Genomic DNA, 23,561 nt, shown 5'->3' with positions numbered 1-23,561 from the left:
CGCGCAGATGAGAAAAAGAAGACAACATATTTTTTAATTTTTTTAAATTTAAATTCAAAATTATTCAATTTAGGATGATATAGTTACACATGTAATTAGTAGATACTCGTTAAAAATGACTACAGTCAAAGCGCAGGTGAAGAAGCGGCGCAACAATTCCGATAGATGGCGTTGTTCAATATTAAAACTCGCTATGGTTTGTCGCAATTTTTCCATTTATTGTTTTGTGTTTGTTTTGTTTTCATCGAAATAGTAATCCTTTATAATTATAGAGTAATTATAATTATAATATTATAGATTTTTTGTACCTCCCGACTGTAGCGATACAGTTTAGGGAGGAATCTTAATTTTGTCACAGACACAAGAACATTACATTTAAATGTTCTTATAATAGTAATAGAATTAGTAGGTACTTCGTACAAAGTACCTACAAACTCCATGATATTTGTATACCTTGTCAAACTTTCGTTTTTGTCTTTTTTTTTCAAAGTTGGCATTATATTATACTTTGTAGACATGATTTTAAGACTTTTATCTTTTTAGTCTGTAGTCGCCAAACTCAAGAAAAATAGGTTTTGTGAATCAAATAATGATATAAAAGGTTGGATCCCCACGCAAGCCTTTCAAAGGACCGGCCTAGGTGCCGTGTTAAGCAGAAAAATAAAAATAGTTTTTTTTCCTTCACAAAATAATTTGTTTATAACTAACTTTCATATATTATTAGAAAAAAAACATTGCAAGAAACAATAATGGTAAGCCGATCTGGCATGATAGGGACCAACACTGTTCAAATGAGTTTCTTTCGGCATTTCTTCTCAGCAGTGGTCGTTCCGAAATGCCAGTAGTTTGTAGCTTGTGTAAAATACCTATAAATATAAAAATTGACGAGAAAAAGTGCCTGTGAAGGTCTAATTTCAGAATAAATAATTTGAATTTAAGAAGTTTCAATGATGTATTGTTGAAGCTAGATGTGATTTTGCAAACGATACTGTATTGTTTGAATTTTTGACAAAATTCATAGATTCTGTTCATCTTCGTATTCGTGTATAAATTATGTCTCACAACATCCAGCATAATAGGTAACCATGGCATTCCCAAAAAGGGTTGACGTCAGTTGGCCAACGGTTGTAAAATCACAGGCGAATCTTCAAAATCGACGTTCTTAATCTAACCCCGAGCTTCGGGGCGTCACAGCCGCGAAATCAAAAAGAGAATGAAGAATGAGATACAGAAGAATAATAATAAAACTGCACTGTAAAGGACAAATACCTTTTATTTGAATTTCATTGTGCATATTTCTGTAGATATAAAAAAATATGGCAAAAAAAAAAAAAAAACAAACAGCGTGCGCCCTCAATCAATCGCACCGAACATAATAGTGGCTAAATAACAACATTATCATACATTTATTGACAAAAATAGTCTCAATCGTACTCTATATCAGAATAGAACGCCGCCGTCGTACGGAAAAATAGCGCAACTGACATTTCTTTGAAAATTATTTGCACGTCATAGACAATGTGACACAATTGACTTAATGCTCGCACATTATGAATGACAAGTTAATTAATATTTAAATTAATAATTAATAATTATTTCTTATTTATCATATTGCCTCGACATTATGAATGTTGTCATGCGGTTGACGGGCAAACTATGTGTTTTGGTTTATATTGGCTGTCGTTCACGCATCGCACCCTAATCTATCTAGCTTCTGTTAAACATTATCACTGAATATTAAAAAAAAAAAAATTAAATTGCCCTGTTAATATTTTTTATACTTACTTTGCCCAACAATCAAACCGCGCGGGCATTTTCTTGAGTGCCCTCTGATCCACGATACGTGAATATGTGGGAATCGGCAAAAACCATTTCGAAAATTAAAAAATGTCATTTTCATCGTTTTTCCGTATGACGATACAATAGGTGTACTATGCTATGAGATTTGAAACTTGTCATTTCCACACTTCATATTCGCTTGCAATAAATAAATATATATATTTACAAAAAGAAATTAACTGTTTACCTAAATATTTCAGGCGATCGAAAACAATTTTGGCTTTTTATTACTAGTAAGCGCAATATGGAGCATTCTTAAGACAAAAATACTGCTTAAAAGCGTCAATCTCGCGCATAGTACAGCCTCAAGCTGTATAATAGCATTTTTCGCTCATATAAAGAGTAAACTATACGAAATGCCTCAAGCTTAATCCTTATTCCGTGTAGAGGATTATTTTTACACCTATGGAGACGGAAGCAGTTCGACTAGAATAGGGACAACCGCCCAGCGCTTTATAGCCACAAAAACTTTATTTTTTTTACTTGTCCTATTTTTGTACTGTTCTGAGATAGCATCTTATGCGGACATTTTCACGATTTTTTAACAAATTTCTGATTAACTATATATGTATATGTTTGTAAACAATTATATTCGAAATCAAAATTACATTTTAAAACAATTATTTAAAAATTTAAAAAATGTGACAACTTTGTAGTGATTTTAATACTGAAAGAAAACACTGGCAACTTCCAAAATAAAGCCGAAACCAGACAAGTAAAAAAAAAAACAATGCCGCAGCTCCGCAGTTTTTTTATACAGCCTTTGGCGTTGATGTGGACGCGGTAAAAGCTTTTTTTTTACAACGCCCATATGTCAGCCCCGACAAAATGGCGGCACGTCAGACTCTCATTACATCCGTAACCGTAATACTTAAATCTATTCCGTGTACTATTAGAACTGCGAAGATTTCAAATGACACTTTACTCAATATCTAATAGTACACAGACTTTTGTATAATATTTTAATAATTAAACAAATTACATACAATTTTCTATATTCTACGTAGCGAGACTAGAATTTATGGCGCCTACGTAACGTATGTATATATATATATTATATATAATTGTTATATTATACATTTTTATAGACCAATCAAAACTTTGTTACGTTGCTAATGAAATTAATGCTCATCTATAATTATTATCTTAGAATATTATATACCCAAAGTTTAACAGCTATTACGACAGATCATGATAATAAAACATATTTGACATTCTCAAGTTTAAAAAAAAATTAAATTTAATTCTCAATAACAACGTAACAAAGCGTTTAAACTTTATTAATTTTTAATTTGTAAGTGCAACATTCAGATACGCGAAATTTAAAAAATATAAGTCTATCAAGAAAACGCCACAATTTTTATGTGATTATCACATCGAGAGAAAAAATAAACGTGATGTTTTTTTGTTAGACCATACAGGATAAACCTTCGGAAATTAATTCATATTTTTCCCCAATACTGCCCCTAGACTTATTTTTATTATATCAAAAAATGTCTTTGTGAAAAACGTGTTAAATTAAAAAAAAAACATTTGTTTCCTCAACAATATTACAAAATTAATTCTCAGACAAAATAAGACCAGAATAAATACAAGCAATAAATTTATAAGAATATACTTCTAGAAGCAGTTTTTTTTTTCTCAAATTTCTTTCCAGTAATTCACATTTTCAAAAGATGAAAAATACAATCTTCGCGTTTGTGACGAACTTTACCGCTGTACAATATTTATATAATTCACAATTTAATATTACAACATTTTACCAATAAAATCAATTTGAAATTGTGACTCCTTGAAGAATGAAAAACTAATTTGTGACTTATAAAACCACTAAAACTAATATTGACGATCAATTTTCCGACGGACCTGAGAAAAGAGGACGAATGCCTCGAAACTAAGTCATTTTCCAAGCACAAGGATAATAAATTTATAACAATTATCTTCTTTATTAAATAAATAATACTAATCAACAAAAATTACCATTGGAATTGATGTGTATATAAATTCCAGTATTGTTTCAATGTTAAAAAGCAATACACAGTCACTTTGTGACCAAGAAATAAATAAATTTGTAAACACAGTCAAACTGTTGCCACTGTTTTTTTTTTTATTAGTAAAATGTCATACGTTTGACGAAAAACTTTAACACAACATTAGTTTTTAAAATAAATAATTTTGTACATTTTTCTCGTATATTTTAGTATAATTAAGTATATATAAATCGCCAACACAATATATTATTTGAAAATAAATAAAATGTATTATTATATAAATTAAGAGAATCGCCGTTGGTCGAAACAATATTTAAAGCGCTATCTATTACCACATGCCTCCTGTATATTATACGTTATGTATAACATTAATATTGCGTATATAAAAGCAAAGTCATAAAATTATTTTCGTCAAATGCATTTAGATTATATAAGTGATTTCCACAAGATATATATTTTTTAATAATTCCCTAAACGGAAAATGCTTTTTTATATTATGCAAATCACTTTAATATATAATTATTATAGTAAAATTAATGAGCAGGTAAATATCAGATCGTATATATTCGTCTACTATGATCAGAAATAATAATGTATTATAATTAAAGCGTATTTTTCATCATTTGTTACTAAGAAATGTTAAATATTGACTCAGAAATAAAATTAAAAATATCATTTAAACATAATTATGTACCTAAAATTTTAAATATTAGACATGAGCACCTTTTAATACAATAATTAGTTTTTAATTTAAAAAACACAGTAGACGAACACGTTGGTTAAAAAGGATAATAAATTTAAAAACATCCATCCCTGTATGAACAGCGAAACCGTATCGAAAATGGCTTAGCATTGAATTGCATTATTGTCGGGCAGCAATACTCAGTTACTCAAAACGTCATATTTATTCAAAGAACACAATTTTTAATTTATTTTATTATATTTATTACAAGCTTTTGCCCACAACCTCGTATGTGAGTAAAAATCAGGAAATCCCTTCTTAGTGCTCCCCTACACTGTCCTAGGAAGCTACACACCAAATTTCAGCTTTCTGCTCCCAGTAGTTTCGGCTGTGCGCTGTCTGTCAGTCACTCAGTAACGGACGAGTGTTATATATATACATATATATATATATATATATATATATATATATATATATATATATAACTCTTCACTACACAAGTACAGTATGTCTATTAAAAATAGATACGAATTTTTAACGAACTAAATTTTTTGCCATTGCAACATTAATTTCTATACAAGATCTATTCAAGGTTGATAAACACCCAATATTGCCAGCTCAGAGGACACAGCGCCCTGATTTATTTTCCATTTCTATACTAACTGTATGAATAAGCGTAGTAGAATTATATAGAGCATTGGTTTGGGGCGATTTTTGGTGTGGAGATGAATTGGAAAGTGCATATGCTACTATAGGACAATAAATAATAATTAAATATATTTGGACAAATCACACAGATCGAGCTAGCCCCAAAGTAGGTTCGAGACTTGTGTTATGGGATACTAACTCAACGATACTATATTTTATAACATATACATATATAGATAAACATCCAAGACCCGGGCCAATCAGAAAAAGATCATTTTCCATCATGACCCGAGCGGGGATCGAACCCGGGACCTCGCGGTTCAGTGGCAAGAACTTTACCACTGCGCCACCGAGGTCGTCAGACAATTGTAGGACTGATGAGAAATTTAGATCGCTAAATGTAGTCACCGTGTTCATAAACAGTCAATTTTATTTTGTCATAAATATGATTGCTGCGAGAAAGACAAGGAAGACAAGGATACGTTTTGAATGTCCACACGTGAGCGAAGTCGAATTTAAAATTTGGTCGTTGAGTGTTGTCCATTTTATTTTATAAAAAAAAAATACGAAAAGGCAGGCGTTCGCCCAGCAATGGGACACATTAATAGGTTAAAGAAAAAAAATACTTGTGACATTTGATAAACTGAGTATTGCAACCCTATACGTCTAAAAAAAGCCGAAAGCCTATCTAAAGAGATCTAGACATTATTGAGGACCTTAACACGTCGACTTAAGGTGCAAAATGATATAGAGTATGTACTAGTCATGACACAGTACAATATGGACAGATTATTTGACTATCATGGACAGATCTCACAAAAATATTAAAATATATATAAATATATTTGGACAAATCACACAGATTGAGCTAGCCCCAAAGTAAGTTCGAGACTTGTGTTATGGGATACTAACTCAACGATACTATATTTTATAACAAATACACATATAGATAAACATCCAAGACCCGGGCCAATCAGAAAAAGATCATTTTCCATCATGACCCGACCGGGGTCGAACCCGGGACCTCTCGGTTCAGTGGCAAGAACTTTACCACTGCGCCACAATCGTCAAAATTAAATATATATTTTTTTTTATTTGTTATAATTGATTTCAAAAAGTTGAAAAATGTTTTTTTTTTCTGTGGATCATCTAATGTATAGACTAAGGTAATGATTTTGCAAAAAAAAAACATTCTGAGTTAACCCCAAAGTAAGTTAAACAAGAAATAAACATACAACATCCAAATCAATCTCAAAAATACTATTTTCCATCATGACTTGACCGGGGATCGAACCCGGTACCTATGGTGTAGCAGTCCGGCGTAATGACCATTATGCCACAGGGGTCGATAAAAGAAAAAAAAAAATATGATTTTTTTTTATTTATGAATTTTTAACCGATTTTTTGTTTAACTCAGATAAGCTTTGAAACCTGAAATATTAACACTAATATTAATAGCAAATTCCACGCGTACAAAGTCGCGGGTAATAGCCAGGTCAGGATGTTTTAAATGATTCTTTAGTCAAATTTTTTGTTCATATTGTGATTTAACAATGTCATTTCAAGTACCTTTTGTATCATACAACGCTATGAGCATTCTTATTGATAGCACAATAAGAACTAGAATAGCTTAACATATCCGTTTTTAACAACAAGGGGACACAAATATATTACAAACACATATTTATTCCGAAACTTGAAATACTTCTGTATTTTTTAAGTTAAATAAAGAAATTCTAACAAACAAAATTTTTTTCTTTTAAATTTATTTTAGTTACTTTAATTAATTAATCGATATATTTGCACCGTATATCATACTTGAAAAAAAAAACATGTATGTGGTTCTAATATATTTTTGCCTCAATAAAAATTCTATATAATATATGAATTTATAAGTAAGCGTGCGTTTGACTATATTTCGTTACAATATGTACATATTTCGAGTCCTAAAATCACACCGTTCATTATTATATTATTTGATTTGTACCACAGTCACAGAACATAATTAAAATATATATAGATATATATTACTGTCCCTTTCGAGTAAGAAATCGGCTGTAGAAATTATAATTTACTAGCTACGCCTCGCGGCTTCGCGATAAGGAAATGAATGAGTGACAAACATACATTTTCACAAACTTTTGGATTTATATTAAGTAGAATTATGAAATTAAAAAAGGTATAAACGATTTTTTTTATTTTTACTATAAGTTTAAAAGTTTGTATTAAATGCGACCCAAAACAATCGTTAGCTCTCAGACTAGTGTACAAAACAATTTGACACTTAGATATGTTTGTTCTGTGGTAGTAAATTGATAAATTCATACGTTATATAGTTAAGTAAGGCGAAGAATTAAATACTACTCATCAGATTGGTTTGAAAGCTGCGCCGGCGGCTCCTGTGGACAAAATAATATTTAAAATAATTCACTAGTAAATTTGTTTTCGCTCAGGAGACAGGGGATGAATTATGTTTCTATTATGTCGGAAGTCCTAATCAGATGTTTGCCAATCTTTGTCCCAGATTATATTCAATCCTTTAACCATTGTTTACGATTTTAGAACACATAGTTTTAACTCTATAATGACGTCGATAATATTTCACAAAAATATCCAGCCATAGCCACCTTAGATTCTAAATACTTCGCTAAAAGTATTATAATATTAAAATTAATCCCTTAATATTTCTTCAATCCCTTAACCATTATTTATGATTTTTTTGTAAACACTTGTTTGAATCCTATAGAACAAGACGCCATTAATATTTTCAAAAAATATCAAACACACACAGACCTATGGCAACATTAATCCATTTGTATCTTCTCAATCATTGAACGTTTTACATCGAATTTTCATACAGAAGTAATATCAACCCCATAGAACAAGACGCCATTAATATTTTCAAAAAATATCAAACAGATCTATGGCAAAATTAATCCATTTATATCCCCTCAATCTTGTACTTTTTAAAATCAAACTTTTTCACACAAATAACCTAGAATCTATAGAACAAGATGGCATTGATATTTTAAAAAAATACGAAACCCACACGCACCTACGGCGCAATCTCGACGGGGCGGAAGCGTCGCGCGCGCGCCGCGTTGGCGGGCTGCAGCGCGGCGGGCGCGGGCGGCGCGGCGGGTGCGGCGGGTGCGGCGGGTGCGGCGGCTGCGGCGGCTGCGGCGGGCGGCGGGGAGCCCGACGACGAGGACGAGCACGGCGGCGACGACAGCAGCAGCGCCGGGACGCCGCGCGAACCGCTCCTGACACAACGGAGATCACTTTTTTACACTGTGTCCTGCATACTTCAATCAAGAAGATTGGTTGAGTATATAGAGCGTGAAGAGGTAACAAACAAACAAACAAACAAACAAACAAACAAACAAACAAACAAACAAACAAACAAACAAACTTTCGTATTTATAACATCAGTTAGGATTCGATTTTATTTATATCTATACTTCTTTGCGTGTCGATGGCAAATCAACGCTCTATTGTGTGCTACCTAAATATATTCCTGCCAGAACCGAGCCACTTCGACGGCTTCATCGGAAGCTGCCATCAAGTCAGCGCGAGCCATCGATTGTGGGGAGAAGCCACAATCGCACATGTTCTGAGACTGGTCAAGCATACCCCATCTAACCAGATTGTCATTGCACCGGCCCACTTGAGTGCGCAATCTGTACTATATATAAACTGTATATCTATACGATTATATAAAGAGGTAAGCAATTGTGAGTTTGTATGTTTGAGGTGGTTAATCTCTGAAACTACCGAACCGATTTAAAAAAATATTTCACCATTAGAAAGGTACATTATTCAAGATTACTGTAGGCTATATTTTATTTCAAAATTCCCACGGGAGCGAAGCCCCGGGCAACATCTATTTATATTTAAAAAAATGGCAAGACCTGTCATGATAGGGACCGACGCTGTTTAAACGAGTTTCTTTCGGCATTTCTTCTCAGCGGTGGTCGTTCCGAAATGCAACTAGTTCGTAGTATTGGTAAATATTATTTATTTTTGAATATTAAGTAAAAAAGCGCCTGTGAAGATCTAGATTCTGAATAAATAATTTAATTCGAAATTAAAATATAGTAGACTAGATGTTGCCCGGGCTTCGCTATCGTGCGAATTTTGAGATAAAATATAGCCTATAGCAATCTTGGATAATGTACCTTTGTAATGGTGAACAAATTTTTGAAATCGGTTCGGTAGTTTCGGATGTTACCCGCCTCAAACATACAAAGTCACAAACTCACAAACGCTTATCTCTTTATAATAATAGTATAGATTATATATTTTAGATTTGGCATAAAGTAAAGTTTTTTTTTTTTTAAGAAATAGAATGCAAACGTGCATAGCTAAACATGCCGCGGACGCTATTCGCTAATTCGATTCCCGTGTCGGATACATGAAATATTTTACTGGAATATTATGTGGGTAGTCTTATATAAGGTTCAAGCTACGCGAATGCGAGAATTCGTAAAAGACGGTCAAAGGATTGAATAGATATCAACGGATTAATTTTAACAAAAAAAAAAAAAAGAGGAGAGTGTTTCTTTATAGAAAATAGAATACAAACCTCGAGTGATGTTGTGGCGGTTGCCGATGCCGCGGCCGCGCGAATCGCAGGTTCAGTTCCCGTGCCGGGTCCATTGAATATTTCTCGTTAGCGTTTTGACGACGGCGACGGAGCGCTGGAGACGAGATAATAGTAGAAGATACGTCAAAAATATATTTTTATTACATGCTAGCTGCGCCCCGGGGCTTCGCTCCCGTGGGAATTTGTGGTAAACAAATAGTACCCTATGTGCTATTCCAGGTTATATTCTACCCGTGTACCAATTTTCGTAATAATCCGTCCAGTAGATTTGGAGTGAAAGGGCACAAACATACACATATACATATACATCAACACAAACTTTCGCATTTATAATATTAATAGGATATTTACAAAATCGTGACGCCATAGAGTATGACCACTCCTTATCATAACGCAGACGTCGTACGAGGCGACTAAAGGACACGCAACAACAGCATTCCTAAAATGAGTTGACGTCGGACAGGCGATAATAAAATCAGAGCCGAATATTCGAAAGTGGAATATCTTCTCTTCCCTGGCTTCGGGAACACGCGGATACTAGAGAGAGAGAGAGAGATGCAGACAGAGAGAAAGAGACAGAAAACGTAGTCACCTGGCGTGAGGTCCTGCTCAGTAGACAAGGGCCCGTCTCCACTCCAAGACAAGCATTTAGCTAGCCGCGACTCTCCCAATGCCACAGGAATACGAGAGGTACTTGTGGACGACCTCTGTAATATAAATAAAAAAAAACAATTTCACAGTTTTTTGTTTTTCAAACGGTATTACGTTTCGATTATTTTTTAACCGCCGACGCAAAATGAGGGGTGTTATAAGTTTGACCGCTAAGTGTGTCTGTCTGTCTGTGTGCGTGGCACCGTAGCTCATCAACGGGTGAACCGATTTGGTAGCGGTTTTTTTTTTATTCGATAGCTAATTTTTATGCGGTGATTCAATGCCGATTTTGATCAAACATATCTAAATATGTTTGATCAAAATCGGCTCGGCCGTTCAAAAGTTGTACCGAAATGAATATTGAAAATCGGGACTTTTTTAATTTGTATAATAAATAAACTTGTTACTTAATGTAGCAATCATACACTCATTCTTTTCGAGTGTGTTAAATGCTATATAACTTACATCTCGTAAACTTTGTGATCCGTCGCCGGCGCCTGCGCCTGCGCCGCTGACCGGCTCCCGTTTCACCACAGCGGCACTGCTGCAAAAAAAAAAACATAACATGAATTTACAACAGTGTCAAAATTCACCTGTCCCAATGTTTGTCTGTCTGTAATCAAATCTTGCAAGTTAAATTTCACCTTGTCGTATAGAGTTGAAATTTCCCAAATCGCTTCGGTTTCCATGACTATGATAATAATGAAGATAGCGCACTAAAGATTGACTCCCGTCGAAAGAACTCCTCAAACGGTTTACAGCTCGCGGACAAAATCTCTCGACAAGACGACAATAAAAACTTGTGGCAAAAATTATTATATTTTTTTTAAAAATACCGAACACTAACCTGTCTGGGATGGCGTCTAGCCTCGTTTTGTCCACGGCTGGACTTTGACTTTTGTCACCACCACTGCGGGTCGATGACCTGACAACAAACAGACACACATACATGTATAGTTATACTGGAAAAGGTTTATTTGTGTCGTGTAAACGTTAAAATATAGTGCTGCAGACACTGTAACACTGAAACCACCTAACCATTCACTCTTGATAATGGAACGAATGAATGAGTAAAATTTACCGTACGCCTCTTCGGTGCTACAGACATTGTAATACACTTAAACGTCTTCAATCTGTCTAGTAACTTATTACGTAATTGAACGAATGAGTGAATGAATGTTACCGTTTGTCACTTCGATGGAATTTCTATTCTGTCTAGTAATTTATTGTATCAATTCGTGAGTGAATGAGACTTACCGCTTGCCGCTTCGATGCTACAGACATAAAACACTTAAACACTTAAACAACAAACATTATATCTAGTAATTTATTTTATTTATAATTGAACGAATGAGTGAATGAAACTCACCGTTTGTCCCTTTGGTGCTCCGTCGCGTCGTAATAAACCGACGTCTCCTCATTCAGTCTCACTGGCTCGCCCCCGCTCACAACCGAATGGATTTTCACTGGAAAACACATTATTTTGTCAGTTATTGATCCCGAACTAGCTTTTATTAACCTGTGACTTCGTACGCGTAAATCCCCCACGGATACAGTTGTATTTCCGGGATGAAAGGTAGCCTATGTCCTTCCTCATATTTTAATCTACATGTATGCAAAATTTCAAGAAGATTAGTTGAGTAGATAGAGCGCGAAGACGCAACAAACTTATTTTCGCATCCTAACTAATATTATAAATGCGAAAGTAATTTTTTATGTTTCTTGAAATTTTGCTGCATACATACAGTTTGAAGTACGGAGAAGGACATAGGGCACCTTTCGTCCCGGAAAAACAAAGGGTTCCGTGGGAAATCACGCGGGCTAAGCCGCGGTTAAACAGCTAGGAAACCATAACATATAATGGTACATAAGTATAGTCACCAGAATGTCCCTGTGAAGCGCTATCCGGCAGCCGCACGCGGATCTCCAGTCGGCTGGACACCGTGGCCTCCGGGGGCGCCGGGGGCGCCGGGGGCGCGCGCGCCGGGGGCGCCCGCCGCCCGGACGACGACGATATGCTCTGGGAGCAAACCGTCGCTTTTGTATTTGCAAAGAATTTATACAAATATTATGCCAGCTCCACACTGTCGCGTGAACATTGCGTAGTTAGTAATGAGAGCTTTTAATTGCCGCAATTTAAAATCAGCAATGTATACTGAATCAGCCAAAGTTTGGCGAACTGTTCGACGACATTGTGGAGCTGGACAAATCACACTGAGTAGAACCAAAGAAAAAGGTCTTTTTCCATCTTGCCCTGACCGGGCATCGAATATCATTCGCCGCGTCTTTATGATGAAGGCAAGCAATGTTTAAACAATAATATGTTAGTAATCTCATATTCACTTTATTTATATTTGACGATATCGCGTCTACCCACCCACGCGCGTGGTTGAGCTACATCTTCTACGACGCTTCTATCGGCTACGACAATGCTACGAGATCTGGGGGCCTACCATCAACTATTACAAAACGATTCAATTGTAGGGCAGTTCAGTTTAGGAACCTAAAATGAATCGCGTTATTTGATACCACCAATTAATCTTAACAAAGTCGCATTTGAATCGTAAGGAGTGAAGGAAATCAATTAAAAAAATAAAAATTGTCTCTGAATCGTAAACCCCAGTGACAGCAGCCAAATGTAAGAAAGAGATAACGCTATACGATGTCGATATATTTTATCTCATGTCAAGAGTTGCATTCCGATATCAAATTCTTAACATTTTGAGCAAACAATACGCACTTTTTTGTTACTTAAAATTAAAATGTATATTATTATCTTGCTGCTACATGATTATAGTAAATACAAAACACAAAAAAATAAAATATTTAAATTAAAATAAATGCAATATTATGCAGACTAAAAATTTGTCGGTCATAACATCTAAACACAAAGTTCGGAACATAAAAACCACGAAAGAGTTTCCGTGGTAAAATTAGGAACTATCAATAACAGATAGACCACATCGTTGTTTTCAGCGACACTAGCGCCACGTCTGTGGGACTTCTATCGTGGAAACCTATCTGAAATAGTAACTTTTTTTGAATCGCCAATTTTGACAGCTAAGCGATCCAGTTTACATCCTCAATGCACATCATGGTACGGAATTGTAAGCAAAATGAGTGAATGAAATCGAATTGGCGTATTGTTTTGGTGACTACCTATAATGGATCGTTATATCATCTTGATGGTACGAATTAGCGACGCAGATCAGTTTAGGTCCTGGATTGAATCGTATTAAGAGATGATGGTAAGCCCCCTGCGCTACGAGATCTGCGCTACGATAAGATTTCTATCGTCTACGACCGGGCTATAGGAGCTACGAGTTTTATGCGTGTAGTATAATCGCGTATAATGCTACGACTTTTATATCGGCTACGAACATACCATATACTACAAGTTTTATGTGTCGAGTGTGATCTGACAGCTACAACATTTAAATCGGCAACGGATATACAGTGAAACCTTAATATAACGTACCTCAATATAACGACTTCTTTGATTTAACAAATTCTTTGTAATCCCCTTGAATTGTCCATAAGAGTTAATGTAAAATATTACCTTTACATTACAAACACTTTTTGCGAACAACCACTTTATAACGAATTTTTAACTATCAAGAAAAAGTATAAATACCACTAATTAACGAATTTCTTCAACCCAAAACCTTTATATAAAGTTGCAACCAATGTATGATTCTTAATCTCATTGTATGTGATTCATGTCGCGACAGGTTTCGACATGCTTTTGTTCGTGAAACAATCATTGTTGTTCGATGGAAATTAATGTAAACACTGCTGCTGCTAAGTACGTAAACTTTTTACCTCTTTATAACGAATTCTAGACCAACCTAACCTCAACATAACGAACCTCAGTTCAACGAATTACATGATATAAATTTATTTGTTCCCTTCCGATTTGTTATATCGAAGTTGCACTGTATTATATGCTACGAGTTTTATGTGTCAAGTGTGATCTGACTGCGACGACATTTATATCGGCTACGAACATATCAAATCATTTATTCAGAAATTAGACCTTCACAGGCACTTTTTCTCGTCATTTTTTATATTTATAGTTATTTCCCACGAGCTACAAACTACTGGCATTTCGGAACGACCGCTGCTGAGAAGAAATGCCGAAAGAAACTCATATTATAAGCTACGAGTTTTATGCGTGTAATATAATCTAACTGATCACACTTATATCCGCTACGAACTTATTATATGCCAAGAGTTTTATGCGTCAAGTGTGATCTGACTACTCCATTTAAAATTCTTCATACATTGACTACGGACACATTATAAGCACACACACACACTGTCACACATAAGCTACGACTTTTCTCTGTATCGGCTAAGTTAGTACAGTCAACAGCACATCAAGTTCATGTATTAAAGGCATCATCAACCTCTATGTATTAAAGGCGAATTTGCAATGAATTTGGATTGGTTGATTTGCTGTTGACTGTACGTGTTGTACAACCACATACTTTTGAGACATTTTATTACGCACTTATGATAAACGCAACGATTTCTTTGACCCTTTTATGTATATAAATTAATATTAGCTTGACGATATCGTCTGTCACGTAATACACAGTACCTCATATTGCGAATATTATATAAAATAACTCACAGGCAAGCTATTAGCACGCGTTGGTTTCTCGTTACTCTTGTTGTCCTCCACCACGGCCCTGGCAGCCACTCCTCGCATGACGTCCACCCTGTACCGCAGACTGCCGCCCGCGTGGTCGAAAGACGCCTGTTGGAGAAGCGGCGGACGGAGATTGCGGACGTGGGAGCCTAGAGAGAGAGAGAGGGAGGGAGTTTGTACACTTCGTATCTCGAGCGTTATTGCTAACACTCATGTCAGATTTTATACAAGTCGCCTAAATTTTAAGTCATCCCACTTCTGACACAGTGTTTTATTATATACTAGCTGCGCACCGGGGCCCAATTTACCTGTAACCAAATTTCATAACAATCGGTCCATTAGATAATGCGTGAAGAAGTATCAAACAAACAAACGTACTTACGCATTTATAATATCATACTTGACATTTTCAATTAAACACGTTCAAAATTCACTATATTATGTTATTTTATTAGAATCACATGTCGTATTGTAAAAGTGAAGTCCAGCCTAACATAGAACATCCATAGACTCTACAAACCTTATACCGTAACACATCTGACATAACTTAAGTCTGCCTACCGCCATCTAGTGGCCAGTGGTCGTGAAATTATACAAAATAATCAACCAGTGTGCATGTCTCGTGCACGCCTGCATACTGTAACATAGCTATTAAGTTATTTGAATAAAGATTTAATTAATTAATTTATTTAAAACATTTATTTTTTCCTCACGATGCTTGTTGATTAAATATTTATTTTTTGATATATACACATACAAGTATTCTATAAATGGCAAGTGAGATATTAGCCGAACGTAATATATTAGTTGAGAACATAAAAAGATTAGTTTGGACTAGATTTGTTTTTCAAAATATATCTCGTCATAATAACCCCCCGTTTTTATTATTTCAGTGTATAGATACGTCCAAGGGACAGCAAATTTTGCATGGAACACCTTTTCAGGAAGTCATCCCTTAAGCACTTTTTACTTTCGTACATGTTACCATTTCAATATGAGTAATTAGCTTCCTGAATATGTAAACACTTTTCCTGTGCTAATAAAATTATAATTGTACATTCAACAGCACATCAAGTTACCCCGCATGAACCTCTATGACGTGTTAATAGCGCCAAGTTTGCAATGAGTTTGGATAGATCGATGTTCTGTTGACTGCACATGAAATTATAATTATTTCAACATAAAACGATACTCACCGATAGCGGGCAGCGTCCAACACCTGGGCAACGTAGGTCTGAGCTCGGGATAAGCCTCTATTCCTGGGATGTAGAGGCACTGAGTGCGCCGCGCGCTACGCCCGCCCCCCGCCGCGGGCGCCGCGGGGGGCGAGGGCGGGGTGGGGGGAGAGGGGGCAGAGGGCGGCGAGGGGGGAGAGGGGGCCGCGGCCGCGGGCGACGCGCCCGGCGACTGGAAAGGTAACACGTATTTTAAACGCTCATGTTTCTTGAGATTTTTAACGTGCTAGCTGTTGGCCGCGGTATCACTCGCGCGAATTCTTGTACGAAAGCTGAACAGACATTACTTTCATACAAACTTCCACAGCCACAATAATTTTGGGGAATGATTTTTGAAAAATGCAACCCATGTTTGAACAGGGGGTGCATGCATGTATCAAATTGTATATAAGATACATATTAAATCTTCTTTAATATATTATTTACGCAATCGTACCATAAGAATGATAAAGATAGCTGAATATAAAAACCAATTTCTCTCTTTGTCCCGCGGGAATTTTGTTATAAAATATAGCCTATAGCAATCTCGATCGATTTAACTTTCTAACTATGAAATAATTTTTGAAATCGGTTCGATAGTTTCCGAGATTACCCGCCTCAAACATAAAAACTCACAAACGCTCACCTCTTTATAAAAATAGTACCTATAGATTTACGTAATATTAATATTAGTACCGTCAGGATAATTAAGAAAATTGATTACAAAAACCAATTTGATCAAAATATTAAAAAGACACCTGTTGTTAACCTGTTTTTACATAATTTTTTTTTAATCACTACATTATTAGGATTATAGCAACGACAATTTAAATTCACAAAGTTTTTTATTTACAGAAGAACGTATATATTTTATAATATCACAAATATAACACAGTTTTAGGACCATCAAGAAACATCAAGAAATTTCAATTTTATTAGGTACGAGGGCTGTTATTTATGTATCCGGAACTGGCCAATAATTCTAGAATATTTAAAAAGTAATTACAACATTTGAAAATAGAACTCTTCGGCTAGAGAATAAATATTTTTCATGTCCCTGTCATTTGTTTTTTTCAATTGGCGCCAATTTTGAAAATAGCTTGTCTTCATTGCCATGGATTTAACTCGTGAACATTTTCGCGCGATGATTTATTATGATTTTCGGCGTGGATTAACTCAAAAACAGTGCATCGAACAACTGATTTTAACTTTTGGAGATGAAGCACCATCGAAAACCACTGTGTATTATTGGTTTAAGGAATTTCAACGTGGACGGTCTATGCTCACGGATGAAATTAAGGAGGGTCGTCCTAAATCGGTAGTGGTATAACAAAATATTGATGCTGTGCGACAATTAGTAATGCAAGATCGTCATGTTACATACCGCGAGATAGAGGCGTCTCTGGGCATTAGTATGACGAGTATACACGCGATAGTACACGAACATTTAATTGTTAAAAAAATTTGTTCGCGTTGGATTCCGCACAACTTGAGCGTAGATCAAAAACAGGCTCGTGTCGACTGGTGTAAGAAAATGATAAAAAAATACAACCGTGGCACGTCAAAAACTGTTTATAATATCTACACAGGTGACGAAACGTGGATCTATGCTTATGACCCTGAAACTAAACAGCAGTCAACGGTGTGGGTCTTTCAAGATGAACCGAATCCAACAAAAGTTGTTCGTGCGAGAAGCACTTTAAAGCAAATGGTCGCTTGTTTTTTTGGTATCAACGGACATGTAGCTACAGTGCCACTAGAGAATAGTAGGACGGTTAATTCTGAATGGTACACCACCATTTGTTTGCCAGAAGTCTTTGAAAAAATACGAAAGAACAACCCACAACGCAGAATCATACTTCATCACGACAATGCTAGCTGCCACAAGTCGGCTGAAACAAATAATTTTTTGGAGGGTCAAAAGATTGAATTGACGGGTCATCCGCCGTACAGCCCCGACCTGGCACCCAATGATTTTTATTTATTTCCAAACATTAAAAATAAATTACGTGGTCAACGTTTTTCGAGCCGCGAAGAGGCCGTTGATGCGTTCAAAACACACGTTTTGGACATACCTCAATCAGAATGGAAAAAGTGCTTTGAAAATTGGTTTCATCGTATGCAGAAGTGCATAGATCATCGCGGAGAATACTTCGAGAAACAATAAAACCATATGTAATAATATATGTTTGTTTAATTTTGTTATTCCGGATACATAAATAGTAGCCCTCGTAATATATTAAAATAATTAAGTTAAGTTGTTTTGTAAACTTTTTAGTGGTTATGGTGAGACAATAAAGAATTATTATTATTATTATTATTGAAAACAAGTTAATCGCAAAATCTATAAGACATACCTGTTGTTTAATCACTTTGGTGTCATTCTGTGCAATCTGTGTGTTGGCTAGCTGTGTTCGCGGCGCGTGCGAACAGCTGGACACTGCCGACTGGCCTGTTTGCGGGTTGCGGCTGCAGCGGTGTTCTGGAGACTGGACCAATATTAAATAAATATATTAGGGCAAATCACACAGATCGAGCTAGCCCCAAAGTAAGTTCGAGACTTGTGTTACGGGATACTAACTCAACGATACTATATTCTATAACAAATACGTATATAGATAAACATCCAAGACCCGGGCCAATCAGAAAAAGATCATTTTCCATCATGACCCGACCGGGGATCGAACCCGGGACCTCTCGGTTCAGAGGCAAGCACTTTACCACTGCGCCACCGAGCACGTCGAAAAAAACATCAATTCACATTTTTTTTCTTCAATAGACGATGTGAAAGTACACCGATCGTACGCTAATACATCAATATAAAGGTAAGAATTTAAATTTATTAAAAAAGCACCTCAGGTCCCTTTTTTTTTAATCTAGCCTGTAGGTGTTGTGTCCCACTGCTGGGCAAAGGCGTCCCCCTCATTTTTGCACTCATCTCCATGGCAAGTTCTGGTCATCCAGGTAGAAATTAGTCAACGTCGTCCCGCCATCTCAAATTCGTACATTTTATTGCATTTCATAACATTACAGATAATTAATACAATTGTGGGTAAAAACATTTTACAGTGTAATATTATGGGCCTAGTATAGGCACAATCCCGTTCTGGTTCGGCCACTTCCTCTGCGGCCATCTGGTGTCCAGAAGGTAGCCAGTTCCTTACTGATTGATTACGGACCTCAGGTCCTTAGTGATTGATAAATGTTATTATAATTTAAACGATGTTTTTAATAACAGACTCGGATAAAAAATTATTCGATTTTGTTTTGTGGGACGATAGCATGCTCTCCATTTAAATTTGCATACCCGCGGACGGTGAAACATGTAGGATTAAGTTTTTCTTTTAACACCACAATTTGTGAAAATATGTAAACACATGTTTTTGCAAATACATAATCTTTCGTGTCTCGGTCGCTCATCTGAAAGTTGTAGCAAAATTACCTGTAATTGTTCCTGTTTCCACTCGTTGTCTGTGGTCTCCTCGGAATCGTCAAACTGCGACTTCCACAATGAGACCAGCGTCAGAGCACCGCCCTTCGTCACCTGAAAATAAATTAACCCATTCAACCAATCTTCTTAATATTTTTCATACATATAGTTTGAAGTGTGGAGAAGGACATACGGGTACAGTCAACAGCACATCGAGTTATCCTGCATGAACATCTATAACGCGATAATAGCGGCGAGTTTGCAATGAATTTAATTTGATGTTTGGGATTTTTAATTTGGGTAGGTTGATGAGGTGATGATGAAGCGGCGGTGGTGTAATGGTTAAGACGCCCGCCTGTGAATCGAAAGGTCCCAGGTTCGTATCTCATGCCACATGAGTTTGTATACCAATCTGACTCATGTATCCATCGACCACCACTTGCTTCCGGTGAAGGAAAACATCGTGAGGAAACCTGCACACTGGTTGATTATAAACTTGTGTGTGAAATAGAGAAAGCAATGCTAACCACTACATTAATAATGCCAAGGACCACGACCCTCAGCCGTGAGGAATACGACTATGAAGAAGAAGGTTGATGTGCTGTAGAGCTCGTGTCGTATAGGCAGGTGAAAACGATGGCCGAAGACAGAATCAGATGGAAAATGCTCCACCGACAAGAACAAAGTTGTTAAATTAATTGTTGATGTGCTGTTGACTGTACCTTTCTGTAGGGTTCACTTATTTATTTCACCAAACTTAACCTACCATTACAGAAAACATATTCTAATACGACAGGTTAACCTTTTACATTATCTATGTATAATGATATGATATTAACTAATAAATGTATAATAATAATAAGTTTCTCCAAATTGACGAAAACGGACAGACTGACCTATCAGGAACATAAAATAGATAAAATCTTATCATTTACTTGGTTTACGCCCGTAAATGATATGATAATACCAGCTCATGCTGAGAAAAAGAAACAAAAAAATAATAATAATAAGACAGGTGACCGAACTCTCTGCAATAGCCCATTCTCAGTCCATCCAAATTTCATTCTATAGACCAGTACTTCTATCCATTATTCTGCAATAGTTCGCACTCCCACCGAGAACTGCTCATGGGCATATCATTTCATTGGTATATCCGGGAGCGGGTCTTGGCGGGAGACCTACACAACATCAAAATTCTCCAAAGGGCCTCTATGTGTTGGATCCATATCCCCACGCAAGCCTCTCAAAGGACCGGACTATGTGCCGTGAATCCCAAAAGGAGATACAAATAATAATAATATATTAACTAACTCTTATTTAATAAACAGTCAACTTCCAATCTCGTTGTGTCATCGACGCTCCACTTTAATTTCGGAACAATAACTGTTCCCGTAGAAAATTTTGAAGTCTAATAAAACTTTATTAATATATTTCTTTTCGAGCGTGTTAAACTTGTCAAGTAGCATACTACTGTGTTAGTTGCAATGGAATTCGAATACAAAATGACATAGTTAAAGTATAAACGAATGAGAGAAAAACACTATTGGGTGAATTTCACGAGCGTTTTGACCTCCGCCGCGGATTCTCATTAGTGTTTATCAAATTGTACCATACAAAGTGATCAATTTAATCATATCCCATTTTGGTACAATGTTGATTTTATAAAGGTTTAATTTTAAAAAAAATATGATGACACTAATGAAACTCTTCACGCCGCGTTCAAACAGTCGTGTGATTCCCCCCCTGTCCTAGTGTGTCAGACCTGCTGCAGCGCGGACACGTTCTCGTCGTCGCAGACCGCGAACTGAGTGTAGCTCTGGTCTGCGCGCGCGCGGCCGCGGCGGCCGGCTGCGCAAGCGGAGATAAAATAACTTATTAAAAAAAAAAAAACTGCCAAGTGCGAGTCGGACTCGCCCATGAAGGGTTCCATAGCAGCAAATAACATAAAATTGCCATTTACGATTTATGACGTGTAAAAAAAATATCATTTCTACCTATCTATATATATATATATTATAATCAGCACTCGGACCACAATCATAACCTGTTTTGATATACCTTTTGACTATGTACATTATGTACTTTTATATATTATTATTAGAAAAAAACATTGTAAGAAACAATAATGGTAAGCCGATCTGGCATGATAGGGACAAGAACACTGTTCAAATGAGTTTCTTTCGGCATTTCTTCTCAGCAGTGGTCGTTCCGAAATGCCAGTAGTTTGTAGCTCGTGAGAAATAACTATAAATATAAAAATTGACGAGAAAAAGTGCCTGTGAAGGTCTAATTACTGAATAAATGATTTGAATTTGAATTTTGAAGACCTATGCATAGACATCAATACACATAGTATTTTTCATTATATAATGTACTACATTACTTAGTCATAAATTGTTTAAATAAATACGTAAAGGTTAAATAAAGGAAGGCGCAAGAATGATGTCGGACAGAGAGGTCAAAACAATGGCTGTGGACAGAGAGAGATGGAAGCAAATCCATCGAAAAGAACAATTTAAATGTATTTGTTATACATGTCACTTGCTTTTTAACTTAGGTTAGCGATGTGCGGGCACTTCTCACCAATCGCTTCGACACGAGACACAGGGAACCAATGACACTGAGCCATTGTGACGCAACGACAGCCACACCGCAATGTGATTGGTTCGCTGCGTCTCACTAACCCTTCTCGCACGGTCTCGATAGCTCAGTGGTCACGTGCACTGTTCCGGATAGACGGGGGGCGAGGGTTCAATTCCCGCTCGATAACAGAACTTTTTGATTAATAATAATTATTATCAAAGACAAGAACGATGTTCTAAAATATTTAACGAATTAACCAAGACATTTTACCTCTTTTGAAATGCGTGTCTGAATGTACGCTGTCTACGTCGGCCACTATCCGCGGACTCACGGCTTCGCCTGTATGGGGAAATGAAACGAGATTTGAGACAAATTTGTAGAAGGATTAGCTGCCCGCGGCTTCGCCCGCGTTAATATTTCCACGGGAACAGTTTTTTTTTTTTTGAGACGAATGGTACCCTATGTCCTTCTCCATATTTCCAAATACATGTATGTAAAATTTCAAGAAGATTGGTTGAGTAGATAGAGCGTGAAGAGGTAACAAACAAACACACTCACGCCTTTATAATATTATAGTTAGGTTAAATAGTTTTGAAGACTATTCAAAGGCGATAACAGAAACACCAGTGAAAAAATACTATCACATTAACAATGTTTTCAACATATGACAAAAATAAAATTACATTTTTGAACCTTAGTTATTAACAATGAGTTATGAGCGGGCGAAGTCGCAGGCAGAGGCCAGTCCATACTAATATTATAAAGAAAAATAATATATATATTTTTTTGTTTGATGTAATTTGGCACCAAGGTAGACGAAACCTTCACGAGTGACATAGGCGATGCCGGGGCCGGCGGCTAGTATTTATCCCAACTACTATTATAAATGTGAAAGTAAGTTTGTTTGTTTGTTACCTCTTCACGCGTTATCTTCTCAAGCAATCAATCTTGAAATTTCGCATATAATTAAGAGTATGGAAGAAGGACATAGGGTACCTTTCAACCAGGAAAAAATATTGTTCCCGTGGGATTTGCGAAAACCTGTATTCTATCACAGGTGTCGCCAAATAAAAAAACACTAGATGGCGCTGCGTGCATTTTTAGATGGCGCTAAATGCTGATAAAAAAAACTTTGCAATAAAAACACTAGATGGCGCTATGGACATTTTAATTCAACTATCCCAATGCTTTATTTGCTTATGCAAACAATTAGTGCACACATTACATTACACATTTATATGTGATTACATCAGTTGTCACATC

At 36.2% G+C, this 23,561-nt stretch overlaps 1 protein-coding gene across 4 annotated transcripts in view; it reads right to left on the bottom strand.

Moving 5' to 3' along the window:
- Positions 1–1,255: 1,255 nt before the first annotated feature.
- Positions 1,256–23,561, bottom strand: part of Asator (asator) — a 67,524-nt gene continuing 45,218 nt past the window's right edge. For 2 of the 4 annotated variants that reach the window (XM_053765847.1, XM_053765850.1), the window contains exons 18-31: positions 22,569–22,637; positions 21,478–21,563; positions 19,728–19,829; positions 18,643–18,774; positions 16,268–16,478; positions 15,054–15,220; positions 12,299–12,437; positions 11,787–11,883; positions 11,265–11,342; positions 10,883–10,961; positions 10,359–10,473; positions 9,746–9,860; positions 8,216–8,423; positions 1,256–7,559 (exon numbers count right to left, since the gene is read on the bottom strand). In XM_053765847.1, coding sequence (XP_053621822.1) covers positions 8,216–8,423; positions 9,746–9,860; positions 10,359–10,473; positions 10,883–10,961; positions 11,265–11,342; positions 11,787–11,883; positions 12,299–12,437; positions 15,054–15,220; positions 16,268–16,478; positions 18,643–18,774; positions 19,728–19,829; positions 21,478–21,563; positions 22,569–22,637 — 1,598 coding nt within the window. In that variant the 3' untranslated portion in view covers positions 1,256–7,559. Of the gene's footprint in view, positions 7,560–8,209; positions 8,424–9,745; positions 9,861–10,358; positions 10,474–10,882; positions 10,962–11,264; positions 11,343–11,786; positions 11,884–12,298; positions 12,438–15,053; positions 15,221–16,267; positions 16,479–18,642; positions 18,775–19,727; positions 19,830–21,477; positions 21,564–22,568; positions 22,638–23,561 lie in introns of all 4 variants that reach the window. The other 2 variants (XM_053765848.1, XM_053765849.1) reach the window with 2 other exon arrangements.

Source organism: Plodia interpunctella, chromosome 28, assembly GCF_027563975.2.
Source record: "Plodia interpunctella isolate USDA-ARS_2022_Savannah chromosome 28, ilPloInte3.2, whole genome shotgun sequence".
In the NCBI taxonomy this organism is placed as follows: Eukaryota; Metazoa; Arthropoda; class Insecta; order Lepidoptera; family Pyralidae; genus Plodia; species Plodia interpunctella.
This window is presented reverse-complemented; position numbering and strand designations above follow the sequence as displayed.